The 21,616-nt window shown below is 38.2% G+C and overlaps 1 protein-coding gene across 2 annotated transcripts in view; it reads right to left on the bottom strand.

The window, feature by feature from the left end:
• Positions 1–1,936: 1,936 nt before the first annotated feature.
• Positions 1,937–21,616, bottom strand: part of syne3.S (spectrin repeat containing, nuclear envelope family member 3 S homeolog) — a 77,126-nt gene continuing 57,446 nt past the window's right edge. Inside the window, exons 19-28 of one of the 2 annotated variants that reach the window (XM_018232400.2) lie at positions 21,314–21,397; positions 19,311–19,382; positions 17,913–17,978; positions 15,908–15,976; positions 15,051–15,122; positions 12,892–13,039; positions 12,540–12,680; positions 10,883–11,038; positions 6,341–6,379; positions 1,937–4,054 (exon numbers count right to left, since the gene is read on the bottom strand). In XM_018232400.2, the coding sequence (XP_018087889.1) occupies positions 3,857–4,054; positions 6,341–6,379; positions 10,883–11,038; positions 12,540–12,680; positions 12,892–13,039; positions 15,051–15,122; positions 15,908–15,976; positions 17,913–17,978; positions 19,311–19,382; positions 21,314–21,397 (1,045 nt within the window). In that variant the 3' untranslated portion in view covers positions 1,937–3,856. Of the gene's footprint in view, positions 4,055–6,340; positions 6,380–10,882; positions 11,039–12,539; positions 12,681–12,891; positions 13,040–15,050; positions 15,123–15,907; positions 15,977–17,912; positions 17,998–19,310; positions 19,383–21,313; positions 21,398–21,616 lie in introns of both variants that reach the window. The other variant, XM_018232401.2, reaches the window with a different exon arrangement.

Genomic DNA, 21,616 nt, shown 5'->3' with positions numbered 1-21,616 from the left:
AACCCTAAAAATGACTATGGGTAAAAATGCCATATTTTATATACTGAACTTATTGCATCAGCCTAAAGTTTCAGCTTGTCAATAGCAGCAATGATCCAGGACTTCAAAATTGTCACACAGTGGAAATGTGTACTCTGAATCTGGTTACACCACCTGCCAGGGTGACAGTTGTGTTTGCCAGATGCCAGGAGAGCACTGCCTACTGACTGTTTGATGCCAAAACCCCGAAAAAGTAGTGGTAAAAAAAAAGACAGAAAGCCTAGCGGAAAGCCTTCATGAAGTGTAGCGGATATCAGTAACAAGACAAACCCTTCATTTCACAATGAGATTTTGCATAGGTAGGTCTCCATGGCTGCTAGATTATTCAAAGCCTCCCTAGAGCCGCATCACTTTTACCAATTGCACAGTTGTCTAATGTTCCTGACATCGTTTCTATCGCCTGTTCTGGTTTACAACAAGACTCCTCTTTTCCTCTATGACCACAAAAAAAGAAATCATCAGAAGTTAAAATGGTCACTTTTCAATAATTATTGTTACTTTCTCATTTCTATTAGAAACTGTACTAGTAGTAACCAAACCTAAGCTCTTCATTCACCTTCTACCAACCTTAGCCAGTTGCTAAAGATGGTTGTTTGAGAATGTTGGGAGTTGTATTTCAGTAATAAATGGAAAGCCATGTGACTATTTTCAACAATATAAATCATTAACCTCTGTCTTTATCTTCACTACATTTCATTGACATCAAATTCTTAATTTCTCCCATATGATCTGTACAACCATGTCCAGAACATGGGCCCTTTGGAAGACACATAAAATAAAGATGGAAAACTTAAAATTCTAGTAAATGATAGAGAAACAAGAAACATGGTTGGTAATCTGGTGTAAATAACATGACATTGATGTCATCTCTAACCCAAGTTGCTTTGGGGCAAACGTGGAGCTTTGAGGGAATAACTGCCACTTTTAATTTAATTTCCAGGATGTGTCACCAAGGCCTTTTTTCCAGTAGTTTCTCAGGTTACATAAAATAATAAAGTCAAGCTATTCTCCATGCCTTGTAGCAGTTACTCAGCTTTCAAACATCGGCAAATTCGCCCTCCTTTTATCTCACGCAACACCAGCGATCCCAGGCAACAACATCATACGCAGCTTTTTTTACTAACTGCTAAAGCTGGTAATAATGGAGTAACGCTGACATTAAGCAACACCTTTTTTGTTTGGGTTCATTATTTCTAGCAAGTTATAAAACTGTCTCGCAAATCAGAACACATGGAATTAAAGACACACACCCTACAGTACAAGCTTCTCTATGGTACTTGCTCTTTCCAAACTGACCATTGGTGACAAGTTTACGCAGCAGCTCTTCATACTAGGCAGAAGGGTGTCATTTACCCTTCAATAAAAAAAATTAGCAAAATAGCAAATAAAATATCTTCTTTTGGTTAATACTTTGCTACTTAAGGTACAAGTAGAGTTCTGAAGACCTTGGGGCAAATACACTAAAGGGCGAATTTTCGCCAGCGAACGCTCCACTACACTTCGCCAGGTGTAAATTCGTTACCACTTTGCTAATTCATTAAAATGTAAAGTTGCGTCTCAGCAGCCAAACGATGGTGAAGTTTCGCTTGCGTTAATTTGTCAGCGCGAGGATTTCTTAGTGATCTTTCGATATCGTTTAATTCTGCCTAGCGAAACTTCGTTAGTACTCTTAAGCTTAAGTCAATTTGAATAGGGCATGGACATATAGGTCATATATCCGTCTTTATTAGAGATGTTGGCCACTTATTACACAAGGAAGCAAAATAAAGACAAAACAGATCCTCTAATGCCCTAGACATGAGCCCACCCTAAAACAAATGTGGCATGCCCCTCAAATTGGTTAAAAAAATGAACACAAAAATCTTTAATAGTTAGGAATTTTGAAGGCAATCCCGCTTTAAAAAATTAAAAGACACCAGCATTTTTTACAACGTTAATAACTTTCCGGCATACAGGATATGATGTCACTGACATACACGATTGAGGAGGATGTAGCTGTGTTTTTTCAGTTCGCCAGGTCATAGGTGGTGAAGGAATCTCTGATGAAAGAGGTAACGTTCTTTGAAATTCGCACTTTATTGAATTTGCAGAGAGCGAAAATGCCCCTGGCGATAGGGCGCAAAACTGTGCTAGTGACGGCCTCTGTCGCTAGCAAATTGTCACCTACACCTGTTAGTAAATTGCCAATGTCTCTGCGGATGAGATTGTTGGCGAATTTTCGAATCTGACAAGTGTGGTTTATATGTTTGTAAGTTCAATACAATTTATTTATTAAAGTTTTTAAACACTTTCCACACATGCCACTCTTTTAATGCTCCTAAAGGAGTAGAAAAAGCTGCAAAGGAGCCATCAATGTGGATGGAAGTTACTATATGCAATTAATACTGTTTTAGTCGGTTAGTATAATGGGACGCTAAAGCTGAAGCGAAGATTGGAGTAGGTTAGTCTTTCTCACTATTATCTAACTTCATCTTTTCACAATCACTTCATACACTTTGGGATGAGTGTGTTTTGACACAGGGTGAGTGATTTCTAAGAACGCTACACTATATTATTTTTATCTTGTATTTCCCATGAGGTTCATGTTTTTGAGCTCCTACAGCGACACAATTTTGAATATTTGAGCACTTGAGGAGGACGTACTGTGTTCTGCACGAGTGGGAGCGACACTGATTTGGAACTCAAGTTTTTGGTAGGCTCAGTGCTGTTAATGACTGTATTAGTATGCAATGCTATGGCAAAAAAGTAACCAGACTGCATTGATGCTGCATAATCTTTGGTATGTCTTAATGCACTTTTCATTTGAAGAGATGTAATACTGTGACATCATTTCCTTTCCAAAGCTCTTTGCCAGCGAACCCTGCGCCACACTACGTGCCACTTCGCCAGGTGTAAATTTGGTACCACTACACTATTTCACTAAAATGCAAAGTTGCGTCTCAGTAGCCGAACGTTGGTGAAGTTCGTCAGCGCCAGCATTTTTTTCGCTAGTGCTCAATTCTGCCTACTTCGTTAGTACAGTTACACTTTGAATAGGGCGGCTACATATAGGTCATATATATGTTTTTATTAGTAATGTTGGTGCAAATGCTTGAATTGGACAAAAGAGATCCTCTAATGCCTTAGACATGAGCCCACCCTAAAACAAATGTGGCTTCCCCCTCAAATGGTTGGAAATGTTAATGGTCTCTTTCGCTAGCGTATTGTCGTCTACGCCTGTTAGTAAATTGGTAATGTTCCTGCAGATTGGAATATCACTAGCAACGGCCACTTCGTCCTTTAGTAAATCTACCCCTTTCTCTCTTGTGCTTCAAGGATCTAATTTGTCACTTGTCATTGTCTAATAGTTGTTCCATCAAGGAAATGATATAATCATAAATATAACTATCCTTTAAATACTATGATGACCTGTTACCACAGTAAGGAAGCATTAATCCTATCCTAGACCCCCTGCCCCAGCCGCTGATTGAGGAATGTATTCTGACCTATTAGAAACAGTAAACTATTGCTTAATCCACACTTCACATGCAGTCACATGTGTCAATAACAAGCAAGTTACAAATATGGTTTAAAAAGGCATACGTTGCCTACAGTACATAGAATTATAAATATTGGACAATTGTATAAAATATGCCACTGTATTTTCTTATATACAAAGCTGCTATATACAGGGTTAATAAATGAAACCCCTCACGGATTATATGGCCTGCAATATGTATTAAAGCGGTGGAGGGTTTAATAAATATGTAAGCCTTTGCTAAGAGATTTATATACAAGACACAGCTGCCGAGTAATAGTGGAGGGAGAGAAGGTCTGATTAAGTAGGAGGGGGTCTTTCGTATTTTAGCATCAGGTTGAAGGATCGGGCAAAGTTGTTGGAAAGGGCGCAGTTTTGGTTCTCCTGCATCAGAAGGATAAGCAATGCCAATAGGAGGAGAAATAGAAGGAGCAGCTGGAGGGGAAGTGCGGCACAGCACACACGGTGCAGGAAGGAGCACAGACCCCCAGATGACTTCTGTAATAATCAAAGAGAAAAATCAGTATAACACAACAGACTCATTATGAAATTCGGCTACACATTTATAATAGCATAAAATGAAATGATTTCGATTTTTTTTTCTCTCAGTTTGACTGTTAAATGCAAATATGACACTGAAGAATTGAACGAATACTATAATTGTGTTCACATCAGTGACATATGGGGTCATTTACTTTACAATGAGGCACGAGTACTAGAGTATGCAAATTCTGGCGCAAGGAGAAGACCAAAGGTGTCTGAATAACATGCAAATTAGGGGACTGGGGCAAAGAGCAAAATAATGAGTTTATGAGCTTATTTTTGCACTTAGCACGTTGCATTCTGTAATGTAAATGACCTCTATAATAGTAGATGCCTGGTAGGCATGTCCTGCCCCTTACATGATGGGCACAAGGAACACAACACTCATATTAGAGAACTACTCCCTAATATGAGTAATGACACATGCAGAGCTTTGTCACCCGTGACTTAAAGGGGAACTATCGTGAAAATGATAATATAATATAAGCTTCAGCATACTGAAATTGGAAACTTTCTAAATGCAATCAATTCAACATTCTGCATTGTTTCTGAAATAATCGAGTTTATCTTCACTATTCCTCTCTCAGCATCTGTTTCACTTCATTCGGTCTTCATGCAGCAGTTGGGTGTCAGATATTCATTGACAGTTAGATCCAATATATCTTATAGGGGGGCTTCCTTCCCTAGCAGATAAATTAGAGCTCACTCAAATAACTTATTCCAATACAAACAAAATGTAACAAAATAACTGCCTTTTGCACAAATTCTGCATGTAGAGAGACAGGATTTCTGGTATTTTTAATAGGGATGCACCGAATCCAGGATTCGGTTCGGGATTCGGCCTTTTTCAGCAGGATTCGGATTCGGCCGAATCCTTCTGCCTGGCCAAACCGAATCCGAATCCTAATTTGCATATGCAAATTAGGGACGGGGAGGGAAATCACGTGACTTTTTGTCAGAAAACAAGGAAGTAAAAAATGTTTTCCCACCCCTAATTTGCATATGCAAATTAGGGTTCGGATTTGGTTCGGTATTCGGCTGAATCTTTCACAAAGGATTCGGGGGTTTGGCCGAATCCAAAAAAGTGGATTCGTTGCATCCCTAATTTTTAAGAGTGAGCTGTAATACATCTTCTAGGCAAAGGAGCCCCCCTATAAGATATATTGGATCATTCATCTGACACCCAACTGCTGAATGAAAACAGAATGAGGAGAATAGTGAGGATAAACATTATTATTTCAGAAATGGTACAGAATTTTTAATTGATTGTATTTAGAAAGTTTCGTATTTCAGTATGCTGAAGCTAATATTCAATTTTAATTTTCGCGATAGTTCCTGTTTAATTTATATACCTGGATTACATTAGTTTGCTGCATGTAAAGTGGTTTGCATGCAGAAATCCCCATTCTTTAGCATTAGACGTGCACAACAAAGTGCTATGTGCGTCATTGCCCTCAGGCTCCAGTGTTTTGCACTTTATATTGTGCCCCCCTCTCTTCATAAATGATCCCTTGTATATATTCTTGAAAACTTTACTTGCAAATAGATTATTACACTTTATGGTAAAAATCAAACTTAGATGTGGGCAAAGTAAACAAACTTGTAACTGGATAACTAGAAAACGAATATATGTATTTCATCATAGTTAATTCTTACATTGCATGTAAGCGTCCTTTTTCAAATTGTAATTACCTATAATAAAAGTTATTACTAATCACATGTAAGCAGACACCCTGTGATACAAAAACACAGAAACCAGTTTTATAAACTCACATAATATGTACAGGTAACATTGTTTATCCTTTAAAGCAAAAGTATCTTAGGATCACTAATATATTAATATTCTTAATTTGCCTTCAAAAGTGCATTACAGGTATGGAACCTGTTATCCAGAATGCTCGGGACCTGGGGTTTTCCGGATAACTGATCTTTCCATAATCTGGATCTTCATACCTTAAATCTACTAGAAAATCATGTAAACATTAAATAAACTTAATAGGCTGGTTTTGCTTCCAATAAGGATTACTTATATCTTAGTTGGGATCATGTCCAAGCTACTGTTTTATTATTACAGAGAAAAAGGAAATAATTTTTAAAAATTTAGATTATTTGGATAAAATGGAGTCTATGGGAGGTGGGCATTCTGTAATTCAGAGCTTTCTGGATAATGGCTTTCTGGATAATGGATCCCATGCTCACACTGCACTCATACGTGTATTGTGCTTTTAAATCTAATTGTACCTTGGTTATTCCCCTTAGCTCTTCAGATGTTTTTATTCTCTGTAGAAATAAAAATATAGAATAAAAATGTAAAGAATAAAAATCTTGGCATAAATTCAGTACACACTGACATTGAAAATAATGTAAATGATACATGTACCCACTTCTTTCATTACAAACTTTTAATATGCATATTACTGTAAGGGTCAGATTTATCTTAGGTCGAAAAATTTTAATTTCGAGCTATTTTTTGTGTACTTCGACTAGGGAATAGTCCAAAATCGATTTGAATTTGAAAAAAATTTGAAAATCGTAATTACTTTCTCTTCGAAATTCGTAGATCGGTTTTTTTTAAGTACTGTCTCTTCAAAAATTCGACTTCGACCATTCGCCATTTAAATCCTGCCGAACTGCTGTTTTAGCCAATGGGGGACCTCTTAGAACCTATTTGGAGTCAACTGGTGGAAAAACTTTGAATTGAATTCGATCGAATGCGCTGTTACTTCGATTCGTACGAATTCGATCGAAAACTGACCCATTCGATCGATAACTGACCTATTCGGACAACAACAAAAAAATTCGATTTTTTGATAAATTTCGAATGGTCTTTTTTTATTCGAATTTCGAAGTTATGGGAGTTCAAAAAAATTCCCATTACTTTGAAATTCGACCCTTGATAAATCTGCCCCTAAATGTACATGCAAAAATCTTATGGGCTGATTAACGATAGGAAGGTGCAGTGCAGAGAAAAAAACTGGATGTAGATAGAGTCCATTAAATTGTTATTAAAAACCAGGGATGCACCGAATCCAGGATTCGGATCGGGATTCGGCCTTTTTCAGCAGGATTCGGATTCGGCCGAAATCCTTCTGTCCGGCCGAACTGAATCCTAATTTGCATATGCAAATTAGGGGCAGAGAGGGAAATCTCGTGACTTTTTCTCACAAAACAAGGAAGTAAAAAATGTTTTCCCTTTCCCACCCACTTCTACTATTTTGGATTCGGCCGAACTCCCTGAATCCTTCACGAAGGATTTTGGCCGAATACCGAACCATTTAGGGATGCACCGAATCCAGGATTCGGTTCAGGATTCGACCAGGATTTGGCCTTTTTCACAGGATTCGCCCGAATCCTTCTGCCCGGCCGAACCGAATTTGCTTATGCAAATTACTGACGGGAAGGGAAATCCCTTGACTTTTTGTCAAAAAACAAGGAAGTAAAAAATGTTTTCCCCTTCCCACCCCTAATTTGCATATGCAAATTAGGGTTCAGATTCAGTTCGGCATATGACCGAATCTTTCACAAAGGATTCGGAGGTTCGGCCGAATCCAAATTAGTGGATTCAGTGCATCTCTATTAAAAACTGTGTCTAGACAGACTCCTTAATAATTTCATCAGAATGCTTCCACCTTGCAACATATAAAGAAGAGGCCTCAGGCAGCAGTAAGCAGCCAGTTAGCACACCTGTGTGACGATGAAAGATAAAAGATCATTTTTTTCTCCAGTGTTATGTATTATTGTAAACAGAGCATATTTAGAATAATTCTTCAGACCCTTTATAGTGGTGTAAAGCAAACTATATGACAAAAGTTTTCTGCCTGCTACCAACAGATTGAAAGCTAGGCCAGGAGGAAAACCACCAGTTACCTGGACTTTCTCTAATACCATTTAATATCAGAATGTTCAAGGTTCCAACTTAGAGGCCAATTTATTAAAAGACACAACTGATCAAACTGCAACTGTGCCCAGATTTGCAGTCATGATTTATAGAAACATGAAACAATACATGGAAATCAGATTTTTGCTTTTTTTTATGAAATATTTTTTTCATGGATTGCAATTAATTAATTTGTTATTTTCAATAAATTGCAATTACACAGTACTGTGTGATTTCTTCCTTAAAGGAATCGTTCAGTGTAAAAATAAAAACTGGGTAATTAGATAGGCTGTGCAAAATAAAAAATGTTTCTAATATAGTTAGTTAGCCAAAAATGTAATGTATAAAGGCTGGAGTGACTGGATGTCTAACATAATAGCCAGAACACTACTTCCTGCTTTGCAGCTCTCTTGGTTTCCAGGCAGTAACCAATCAGTGACTTGAGGGAAGTTGCAGGAAGTTGTGTTCTGTTCTGTTAGACATCCAGTCACTCCAGCCTTTATACATTACATTTTTGTCTAACTAACTATATCAGAAACATTTTTTATTTTGCACAGCCTTTCTATTTACCTAGTTTTATTTTCACGCTGAACTGTTCCTTTAATGAAGAAAAAAGTCTCATATATTTATTCTAAGCAAGAGAAAAGCCAGAAACAACAGCCTGAAGTACAGTAAATATTATGTAGAAAACAAATACCCGACTGGGTGGTGATATGACACACACATATTAAATCGACATTGCCATGAATCATCACTGTTATCCAATGAAATAATAACCAGTTGCCAAATCACCCTGACACAGGCAGAACAGGAAAAACTACTTGGGACTTGAGAGCTGTATCAGGGGCAGGGCAGCCATCAGGGGGGGACATGGGGGAGAGTTGTAGGGGGCCCCAAGGGTAAGGGGGGCCCGACCACGCCACACTTTCTTGATTATCCGGGCCCCCCTGCTTTCTGAGATTTGTTTATTCCGGGAAGGCAGGGCGGGAGCACAAGGGGAGGGATCTTCTGTTCATTACTTCCCCTTATTGGTCACTGAGTTTAAGTCCCGGTTGAGCTGCTCAGGGATTGGATAGCTGAGATTTGAACTTCTCCTCCAGCTCATCCAATCACCATGCAGCTTTACCAGTACTTGAAATTCTGTGACCAATGAGGGAAGTATTGCTGTCACTGGAAGAAGAAGATGCAGCCACCTTTGCTCCCCTCCTCCCTTCTGTAGTTGGCAGCTCACTGACAGCAGGTGGGCCACACTAATGAAGTAAGTGTAACATAGCAGGGCCCCCCTAAAGGTAACCCTTTGTGGTTTTAAACTTCCAGGGGGGGCAAGTTTTTTTTTACATGGACTTTTAAGGGGGGCCCTGGCCACCAATTTTCTTATAACATGGGGGGGGCTGGCCACCAATTTTTTTTCTCCATTTGGGGTCCTAGCCACCAATATATTTTAATGGGGGGCCTTGACCACAAATGTTTTTTTTAATGGGGGGGAGCCCTGACCACAAATGTCTTTTTCAATGGGGGGGGCCCTGACCACCAATATTTTTTTATTAACATGTGGGAACCATAGCCACCAATGTTTTTTTTTTTTTAGTGTGTGGTGGGGGGTGGACCTGTGGGGTGGGGAGGGTGTACCTGCAGGTGGGGTTTGTGGTGGGCGCAGCCCAGGGGGCCCAGGAAATTTTTTCGTATGGGGCCCTGCGATTTCTGATGGCGGTCCTGATCAGGGGTACTGTGGGAAGACAGAAAGCAAATTCTCTCTCTAAAGCCTATTGCTGTGCCAGTAGGAGGAACACGAGTGCAAACTGTTATACAATTCAATTCTTCAGTATGTATGAGGAGCCACACAGTTTGTTTGTGTATACTGACACCTATAGAGCTTAATGTATTGTTTGGACCAGTGAGACACAGTGGTTTTACTACTCACTAAAATATGTAACTGCCAAGTAGCAAAAACGATGGAAAGAATTTCAAAAACAAACTAAATTAAAGGGGAATCGTTTTTTTAGTTGCTTTTTTGGCTGAATTACCATTTTTACTATGTCAATATTACATCTGTAAGGACGCAGTCAAGCATCTTCCTTTTTAAAGGATAAGTAAACCTTAAAAATAAGCAAATGTAAAATTGATGAGGCTGCTATTCTAAACACTTTTGCAGTGCGCATTCATTATTTGTTTTTTTTAATTCCAAGATACAGGGATACATGTACAATTAGCATGAATACATTTTGTTACAACAGCACCACCTGCTAGTCATTTTGTGACCACCAAGTAGTCAAGGAAGTCAGGAGAAAGAAAAAGGCTGCTCTGATGTTCTTCTGGTTAGGAAAGATTTGAGAAAGGTTTCTAATTTTTTTTCATAAGCAGCAGAATATCAGAGCAGCCTCTTTCTCTAGACAACTTCCTTGACTACTTGGTGGTCAGACTTGTCAGAAAATGACGAGCAGGTGGCGCTGTTGTAACAAAATTCATTCATAGTAACAGTACATGTATCCCTTAATATCTTGGAATTAAAAAAAAATGAGCGTACATTGCAAAAGTGCTTAGAAAAGCTTAAAATTTGCTTATTTTTAAGGTTTACTTATCCTTTAAGGTGCAGTATCCCTCTCAGCTTTCTTCTAAAGAGTTTGAAAATGCTCCAATAAAAACATTCTTTTAAAAGTTTTTATTGTGACAAATGTACATTTGATTGTTCTGTAAAATGTTTTGAAGTCAGGACACTAGGTAGTGTGGATTATAAAAGAAAATCAATCCGAAATCTTCCAAAAGGACTGTATTTGTATTAGTGCTCAGTTAAAATGTATGTGCCATTTCACTATTCAGTTGATTGTTAAATAGCAATGTCTCTATTTTTCCCTTCAAATAATCCTTTAAAATTACATTGCAAAACAGCTAAATGATAAGCCTCTTACCGATGAGCTTCCGGCATCTTTTAGTTTGGATTTATAAAGCATCCATTGGTAGCGTAGGTCTTCCAACCTCAAATTATCAGTAACAGCCATGGCTGGCACCGAAACAAGCAAAGATTCAAACAGGCGCTGGCCCTTGGGTACCTGCAGCTGTAATCTCTGGGAGAAAAAAAACATTTAGGGAAAGGGGAAAGCCTCTTTAAATTAGTTTGTTGAGTGTAGATGAGCCATTTCAAGGCTCTTTGTAACCAAAATACTTAGTTATATGCAGACTACAAGAGCTAGGGTAGGCTGCAGCCTTGGGGGAATCCCATTAAAGGTCAAACTCTGCTTTGTTAGAGTGCTGGTGTTTAAAGGGATACTGTCATGGGAAATTTTTTTTTTTCCAAAACGCATCAGTTGATGATGCTGCTCCAGCAGAATTCTGCACTGAAATCCATTTCTCAAAAGAGAAAACACTTTTTTTATATTTAATTTTGAAATCTGGCATGGGGCTAGATGTATTGTCAGATTCCCAGCTGCCCCCAGTCATGTGGCTTGTGCTCTGATAAACTTAAGTCACTCTGTACTGTAAGTTGGAGTGATATCACCCCCTCCCCCCCAGCCGCCTAACAACAGAACAATGGGAAAGTAGCAGCTCCCTGATACAAGATAACAGCTGCCTGGTAGATCTAAGAACAGCACTCAATAGTAAAAATCCAGGTCCAGGTGTGACTCATTCAGTTACATTGAGTAGGAGAAACAACAGCCTGTCAGAAAGCAGTTCCATCCTAAAGTACCAGGCAAAATGACCTGAGATGGCGCCTACACACCAATATTACAACTAAAAAAATACACTTGCTGGTTCAGGAATGACATTTTATATGCTAGAAATAATTATTTGCAGTGTAAACAGTATAATTTAGAAATAAAAACTACATCATAAAAATCATGACAGAATCCCTTTAAATTGTATTTACAGCAACATTAATAGGAAAGAAGAAAGTAAGATAGGAAGAAGAAAATATGTCCGAAGTTGTGTATTTAGCCGTATGCCCCAAATTGTGTAAAACTTAACTGGGCAACCACGGTCATGTAGACCATTGCAGCAAAATAGCTTTATCAACATAGAATTACAGCTGTAAGTAACATAAATGTTGATAGGACGACAGTCCAAGGTCTTCCATCACCCCCAAAAGGCACACTCTGGGACAACAGATATTGAAAAATTACAGTGTTTCATTAATGTGCTGCAACACAACTGTTGGATGGCAGGACATTCCAAGAAAAGAGCCCACAGCTAATTACATGAGGGGCAAAGGTCTGAGGTTTGGGAAATAGCTTTGCTAACCTGTGGGGTATTAAGTAGGCACAGTTCAGAAATGTAATTTGAATAGATCTATCTCTAATGGACATAAGTTATTTCTGAAACTTACTCTAGGGCATCTTTCCACATTGCCTCATCCAAGCCTGGAATTTCCCTTTGCCATTTTTCTTTGATTTTGGCCAGTGGGTTAAATGTACAGTATAATTGTTACTGTTTCACCATGCTTTTGAGGAACTTACTTTCTCAGTATCATTATATCACTATAATTTCTTAGTATCAGACAAACTGAGGACCTCTGGCATCTGCTTAACTCTAGAAACAATTCTAACTGTATGGAACAGCTTTGTCTCTTACCTGGAGCTTACTGAGCCTAAATTTCATTTCCTCGCTGTTAGATGTTTTTGTGCTACAGATTGTGTTCAGTTTGGAATTCTCTTCCTGCAGCCAAAGCTCAAATTCCTTCAGGAGATCCATGTAGCCATCACATGACTCTGTCTGCAAAAAGTAAATAAAAACAATCATTTTGTTAAAAATTATAAAATTCTATAAATCCTTTTGGACAAAATAAACGTTTCCATCAGTGATTAGTGTGTAGCTTACGATTAACTGGTATTAAATGCATTTTACTAACACGTCTAGAGTGAAGCGTAACGTTATTAACCCCATTTTAAGAGGATTTGTTGCAAATAAGAGTTTTAGTATTTACCCTTTTCTGTTCTTTACTTTGCACAGGAGATGAATCCACAAAATCCACAGATTCTGCCAGACTGATACCCTTCTTATTTTTTCTCACAGAGACTATATTATATGGAGAGGGTGCTTTCACTGGGATATTCGGACTGCCTGACAGGAATCTTGAAAATGAAACAAAAAGTTACAAAAATACTTATTATAGGAACTAACAATGATTAACAGAGTAACTTTGTAACAGGTTGAATCCCCAAAGCCATTATAGTAAACGAATACACTGGCTTATACTCCAGTATCTCTCCAACATATGTAAATCATACAACTGGCCATTCATATGTGTGGCCAATTGCTGTTTAGGTCAACTGCCTATAATCAGAACTGCAAAAAGTAATGTGGCTTTTATTTTTTTGCATCATCTGCTAATACACTTTCCAACACCGTGCATCATGAGAATATTATAAACATTGGCAATGGACTTGTACAAAATGCAACTGGTGCCAAAAAAGGTTTTGGATAATCCTGAAGTACAGCAAGGTTACTGTTTGACTAGTGTTTTTTTGTCTTTTTTGTCTTCCTTCAATGTTTTTATTCCCCTGTTACCTGAACCTACCTAAGCCTGGAATTTCAAATGCCTCTAGGTTTCTAAGATATCATTCTGAAGGATTTATCTGCAATGGGCAAGAGCAGAACATGGACAGGCCAGGTGGACCATCCAATTAAAGTGGTTGTTCACCTTCCAAACACGTTTTTTTAGTTGAGTTGTTTTCAGATTGTTCACCATAAACAGATACTTTTTTTCCATCATTTATTTTTTATCGTTTCCCCAAAATGTAATTGTTTAAAGTTTAATGTTTGTGTCTCTGGTGTCTCAGTCTGGCAGTTCAGTATTTCAGGAGCATCTGAACTGTTACAATTTGCTACAATTAGTTGATACATTTCTCAGCAGCATCTCTGGAATATTAGCAACTATTGTATCAATTCTAACAGCTGCCTTTTATGAAACTCAGGGATTCTATTCAGCAGGGCCAAAAATAACAAATGTATCAACTAAATGTATCAATTTAAACAGTTAAAGAGTCGGCGACCCCCCATCCCAGAGCTGCTTTAGAAGGTGAAAAATGAAACTTTACACTTCAATAACAGAAAAACTTCACAAATAGAAAGTGTTTGGAAATGTCTTTATTGCCGGTGAACTATCTGAAACCGACAGAACTGAAAAAAGTGTTTGAAGCTGAACAACCCCTTCACGTATTTTAAGCACCAACAAAGTCCTGTACTTTAAAGGAGAACAAAAGGCAAACCTTACTTATTGTCCCATTTTGTAGAACTCATATGCCCCTCCAGAATCGCTATGTTTATTTAACCAAAACACATTTACTTTCTTAATAAAAGATAGCTCTGAAGTTGCAGACTGTTTAAGAAAACGGCACTGCCATCTTACTAAAGGCTTCCCTTCTGCCTTCGGTTACTGTATAATACTGTGCTGCGCATGCGCCAAAATACCTCCCCCTGAACCCAGGTGCGCGTCTTCATTGACATATAATTATATATTCACTGCACAGGACGGACCTCGGCACTCGTGTCCTTGCAGCTCTAAAACTGTTTCCAAACTCACAGCTGTCGGGATAATATACAGCTCCCTGAACTAAACATGTTACCAACTCTTAGCTCTTGGGATAATATACAGCTCCCTGCGTGGCTCGGTGTAAGGAAAGGAATCCAGCATCGCCATGGAGACTAGGCACACCGATTCCTATTGGCTGGTGGGCGGGCTACACAGCGTCACAAAGTGACCCAGCAGGTTTGTTAACCTTTCGTTGTCCTTTAATGCGCATGCTCAAGATTAACTTCAAGAAAGTGCGCATGTGCATATCGCCAAGCGTCTAGGCTCTTTCCGAGGTGAGGTTGAGGTGAATGCAATAGAGCCAACAGCCAGGTGAAAGCTATACACACACAAACTACATTGGCAGTGTAGTATAATTATTGGGCTCTGTTGTCTATAACTTTATATTTCTGTACTCTAGCTTTCTAATGCTGGAATGGTAGACAGAAAATTAAACTGGTGCTTGCAAGTGTCCTGCCTCCGAGAAAAACGCATACCCTAAGTGCATGATCTGTTTAAATGTACTTAGGTAGTTCAGGAAACCTGTTAATAACTGCAGGAGATGCACTCACCCAGTATTTATATTCAATGTGCTTGAACTCTGCCCAGACTCTCCTGATGTGCTGACTGGATCTTCAACATTGCTGTAATTCACAATAAATAAATGAATAAAAACAGAACAACAGGTCAATAAATGTAAAATAATTACACAATTCCGTCATGAAACACAGAAACAGAGAAAACAGAGAAAACTTCGCCAAGTAAAACCTACCGAACCTCAAGGTCCCCATAGGCTTTCTAACAAAATTTTCGCCGAAGGAAAATCATTCGATCGATGGATTAAAATCCTTCGATTCGAAGGATTTAATCATTCGATCGAACGATTTTTCCTTCGATCATTTGTTTGAACGAATTGCGGTAAACCCTTCGACTTCGATATTCGAAGTCGAAGGATTTAACTTCGACAGTCGAATATCGAGGGTTAATTAACCCTCGATATCCGACCCTATGTAAATGTGCCCCTGTGTGTATGGTTAAGAATACCCACTCACTTAAATTGAATATTGGCTGCTGTTGCAATTTTAGGTAAACAGTTTGTGATATTATTGTCACACATTAGAAATGTATTTGTCTTTGGAATGTCTAGCTAAAGCATGTACAGTCATCTGAAAAAGTTTGGGAACCACTCTTACTTCTTTGGAGTTTTGTTTATCATTGGCTGAACTTTCAAAGTAGCAACTTCCTTTTAATATATAACATGCCTTATGGAAACAGTAGTACTTCAGCAGTGACAAAGTTTATTGGATTAACAGAAAATATGCAATATGCATCATAACAAAATTAAATTCTAAGACAGAGTTTCCTGCAGACTACTGTGCCCAAAAATAGGCAATTTTTGCCAGTTTTTTGTTGCGCAAGATATACTAACCCAATATAATTGCTTGAACTCTCCTTAGCATCTGCTGAAGGTATAAGTGGATCAGTAACTTGAAGTAAACTGGAACGAAAATGAATAGATTAACAATATATTTGTCCATTCCTCCATTTTATATAATATTCTGATTACAATGGGGTATATTTAGGAAGGGATACATTAGGGAGTAGGAAAGGAGATAAAAATTATTTTCGCTATCCTTTAATTTTTATAAAGTAGATGTACTGTATGAGATTCAAAATGCCATATAGATTCCCTATAGCACACAGAGTTTAGGTTGTAATTTTTTGTGGCTGGTTTAGGTTTAGGCTGCTAGTAATTACATCTTTCAGGCTGTGTCCTGCTACCAGATCTGGTTTCTAAAATATAAAGCTTAAAAGGTATGTACACTGGTGACATATATATATATTTGGTGTCATAAATTCATATATCTGGCAACCAAGACAATGTCCTAAGCACTGCTGAATATCAGCATATCATATAGAGAGACAGTGTACAGTGAAATCCCCCACAGTGCTTGATCACACCTAATTCTGTATCTTCAATTTAGTGGCAACATTTTTTTTACTGTAACACCATAAACTATGATATGGCTAAATAAATTGAATAAAAAGAATATTGCTTCTCTATGGGACTTTACGGTTACACAGTAGAGAACTACAGTGGTATATCAAGGTCACTTGCAGGGCATGTGTCTTCTTTCTCCTATGTCACACATGGTACTTCTATGTATATTTATTTATTGCAGTGTTTGCCCTCCCTGCCTTTTCTTTATTTAAAAATGTGCTGCACTGTGTATACAAGCTCTATACAAACAATGCTATTCATACATCTATCAAAAATGAACCCATATGGTAGACTTATATGTTACCTAAGAGATAAGCAAATGAGTTGCCATAGAAATATTGCATTATACAGGTTAAATAGCTATACATTAGCTCTTTAGCTAATTTGAAATTTATATTTTATGTTATTTGTATTTTGTCTCTTAGTCCTGGAATGCAACCCTAAAAAATGTGAAATTGGAAACTGGATGCAGAGGAAAGGGGATTTCCAACAAAAATTAGAGACAAAAGTAGAAGTGACTTCACCAAGGGGCAGATTTATCAAGGATTGAATTGAAAAACTGGAATTTTCAAATTTCAAGTTTATTTTAGTGTAATTCAACAAGGAAATAGTCCAAATTTGATTTGAGTTTAAAAAAAAATCGAAAATTCTAAATTTGTCATGCACTGTCCAAGAATTGGAATTTGACTATTCGCCATCTAAAACCTGTCGAATTAGTGTTTTAGCCTCCTACAGGTATAGGATCTCTTATCTGGAAACCCGATATCCAGAAAGCTCCGATTTACGGAATGGCTGTCTCCCATAGACTCCATTTTATCCAAATAATCCAAATTTTTAAAAATGATTTCCTTTTTCTCTGTAATAATAAAACAGTAGCTTGTACTTGATCCCAACTAACATATAATTAATCCTTATTGGAAGCAAAACCAACCTATTGGGTTTATTTAATGTTTAAATTAATTTCTAGTAGAAATAAGGAATGAAGACCCAAATTAAGGAAAGATCCGTTATCTGGAAAACCCCTGGTCCCGAACATTCTGGATAACAGGTCCCATACCTGTACAATCAATTTGGAGTCATTTGGTGGACTTTGAAAAAAAAAATGTTTTTTTCTTTTTTGTTAAAAAAACTCAAATCTAATTTGATTCCATTCAAATTTGCAGGTCATTCCTATTCACAGGAATTTAAAAAATTCAATTTTTTTTACTACATTTCGATTGGTCATTTTTAGAATATCGACTTTATGGGACTTTTTGGGAGTGTTTAGAAACTCCCATAAACTCTAAATTCGACCCTTGATAAATCTGCCCCCAAGTGTTGTGTCTCTTACAGTTAAATGTGTTTATTGTTAAAAGGCTAGATGAGTCATAAATACTCAGGCCTAGTAATAAAGAACCAGAAATGTACATCAAGATGATGATGGCTAACTAACCTGGATACTTGTGCTCGCCTCCTTGGTATCTGACTACTGTCCAAACTGACAGTTTCACTGGTAGGACTGGTGTCATGCCAAACCCGAAAACAAACAAGACAGAAAACAGGTTTTATATATATATATGTATATATATATATATATATATATATATATATATATATATATATATGTATATATATATATATATATAACAAGTCCCAAAGGTGCTCTCCGTTTACTGTGGATATGCCTGCAATAATTAAATAGATAATTGTGCGAGGAATGGCGACACTCACAGGACTTCTTTTGTGCAAGCAAAATAAATAATTTATTGAACTTAACGTTTCAATATAATACTGGGATCTTTGTCAGGAGAATACAAAACAATATATATATATATATATATATATATATATATATATATATATATATATATATATATATAGTGTAAGGCTAAGGCCACACTAGGCGATAGCGCCGCGATTTGACTCGCGGCGACTTTTCGCCGCGACTTTTAAGCCGCAATCGCTGGGGAAACTTTTGCGCTGGCGTCTATGGGGAATCGCAACAAATCGCCAGCGTAAAAACACACGCGGCGATCTTTTTTCTATTGTCGCTCGAAATCGCCTCGCTAGGCGATCTTTTTTCTATTGTCGCTCGAAATCGCCTCGCTAGGCCTCGCTAGGCGATTTCGAGCGACAATAGAAAAAAGATCGCCGCGTGTGTTTTTACGCTGGCGATTTGTCGCGATTCCCCATAGACGCCAGCGCAAAAGTTTCCCCAGCGATTGCGGCTTAAAAGTCGCGGCGAAAAGTCGCCGCGAGTCAAATCGCGGCGCTATCGCCTAGTGTGGCCTTAGCCTTAGTGTGCAGAGAAACCCTACATACTAGTAAATCCACAGCTGAGCAAAACTTGCACTAAAGTACCATTGCTACAAGTTTACCAAATAACTTTAGTGTCATTCCAGATTTTTTTCATATAAGCATAAAATCCCAGTGATTTGTTCACAGCTAGAAACGTATTACAGTTATATCATGGGCACAACAGCTTGAGTAAAATATATCATTAAAAATAAATCTTAACTAGATTCTGACTCTAATAGCATGAATCTAATGGATTGAATCATAATCCCTTTTCTCTAGACAGGTATCCTCAGCACAATTTTTTAACTTTTTCTATGACGTTTTACTGCTGCCTGAGCAGACACAAACAAATATTGGTGCAAGGCACTCCGGTGTGCCACGAATAGATCAGACCAAAAGATGAATAAAAATAGAAATCTTTATTGTACAAACATCTCTTGCCTTACGCGTTTCGTGTCTCTAGGACACTTAGTCACAGCATAGTGTTTTTACAGCTGCCTGAGCCTGACTTTAATCCAATAAACCTTTTGGCCCCCACACAACATGCACTCACCCACTCTCCAAAGTACTTGGACTCTTCCCAGACTCTCCTGGTGGGAAGGATGAGCTATTTCCTTGCAGGACACTGGAAATGTAAACATAAATTAACAAGTATAATAATATCATAGTAAGCTCACTCGAAAAAATCTGGTGTGGGGAAAAGACTTGAACTGTACCATTTTTTTCGGATTTGTCGCCTGAAAACGCTGATATTTTCTGATTATCAGCAGAAAACTATGAATTCTTCCGATTATTGTACGAAACCCAGGGCAGATCTTTAATCTTGCGGTTGTAAAAGGGACATCTGCAATTGACTTCTACATGAACTCGGCAGGTTTGAGATGGAGTACTTTTTTTATTCAGCCTTTTAGCAACCTCTGGGTCTAATAAATCTCGAAAAATGTTAGGTTTTTTCCCTCTGATAAAAAGGTGTTTCCCCTTAAAAACTCTGATCAGACAAAATCAGACTTTAATAAATAATCCCCTAAATTTCAAGAGTACAATGAGTTTTCTTAGAAACAAATTTGACTATGGCAGAAAAAGAGGTATGCAGACCTTTAGCATCAGTGCAGGGAGGGTGTATGTCTAAGGTAAAGGAAAGCTCCTTTTCTGCCCCTGGATATGGCATGTCGATGTTAACTATACAGCTCTAGTATGTCAGAACCTACAGAGACCACACAGAGGGCCAGATTCAATTCAGCAGACAAAGGTTTATCATGTAAAAACTCATGGACGAAATTCAATTTGAGATGCAATTCAATTCAGGAAAATGTATTTCTTGGTTTATCATGTGAAAACTCCAGGCCTGGATTTGTGGCTTAGGGCGGCAGGATTTTAGGGGGTGGCATGCTGCCCAACCACACCTGCATTGGTTCAGAAATACTGGAAATGCGCTGGAGATACAATCATTTTTTTTTTAAATGTCCCATGCGCAAATGGCCATTAATGGGAGGAGGCAGGGACAATGAACGGCAGTGGGCCTATGGGCGCCCACTATGTAAATCCGGCCCTGGAAAACTCTATTGAAGTCTATGGGAAAAAACTGGAACTGAATTAGGAGAAAAGGTTGATTCTAGTCTATGAGTTTTCATGTGATGAACCATGAGAACTCTCACTGAACTGTATCTGGCACACAGTTGCATACTTTCAGCAAAGAACATGAAGTCGCCTTCCACAAGCTGTACTTTTTGTCTTTAGAAATGTCTCTGGAACAGAAACACTCACCAACTGCACAGAAGAATTGTAACAACTTCATGACCAAAGGTCAATTAACAGCATCTGCTAACTCTGTAACCCAAAGGTCTTTGGACTTTTTTAAGCTCAGGTCCCTTTATGCAGTCATACATGCTTGAACCCCCCACCCAATCCAATCCTAACCTTTACAGTGTAAATTTTACTTAAAGGAAAGTTAAACTAAAGAAGTAGCTAGAAATGTTGTACATTATGTTTTGGGCTTCTGTACCAGCCCAAGGCAACCACAGCCCTTTCGCAGTAAAGATCTGTGTCTCCAAAGATGCCCCAGTAGCTCCCCATCTTCTTTTCTGCTGATTCACTGCACATGTCTGTGCTGCTGTCGCTTACTGAGCTTAGGGACCCACTCACAATATACAGTACAAATAGAATAGAAATATTGCAGTATAAGGCTGATTAGTAATTTATACAGATAATTACTACATGGCAGCACAGAAACCAGTGCAACTAACTTTAGAATTTAATAATCAGCCCTGTAGCATCGGCTTATATTACATACCAACCTCATTTTCTGCTGGATAATTAGTGACGACCCCTAAGCTTAGCTTCTCAACAGCTGCTCAGAGCCCACTGAGCATGTGAGTGTCGCAGACACTTTCCAAGATGGTGACCCCCTGTGACAAGTCTGAAGTCCTGGATCATTGCTGCTATTGACAAGCTGAAACTTTAGGCTGGTGCAATAAGTTGAGTATATAAAACATGGCATGTTTAGCCCTAATAATTTTTAGGGTTTAGTTCTCCTTTAAAGCAATGGTGCCGACTAACCTGGATGTTTGGTTTATCCTCATTGGTATTCGGCTTTTGTCTGTCCTCACAGTTATCTTGGATGGAATAGAGTCACTGGTAATGCTGATAAATAACAGAGATAACAGATGGTATATGGCCAGTACTTCTTATACTCGTTTAGGGCCTATGTACTGTAATAATTATTTAGCTGTTATTTAGTGGCAGTAATATACTCCCACTGTGACTACAACCTATTCAGTAGTAAAGTAAATCTGTATGCATTACTTAAATATACAATTTATTAGGGATGCACCGAATCCAGGATTCGGTTCGGTATTCGGC

The sequence above is a fragment of the Xenopus laevis genome, chromosome 8S (assembly GCF_017654675.1).
Source record: "Xenopus laevis strain J_2021 chromosome 8S, Xenopus_laevis_v10.1, whole genome shotgun sequence".
NCBI lineage: Eukaryota > Metazoa > Chordata > Amphibia > Anura > Pipidae > Xenopus > Xenopus laevis.
The sequence above is the reverse complement of the archived record's forward strand: the minus strand, read 5'-3'. Positions and strand labels throughout refer to the sequence as shown.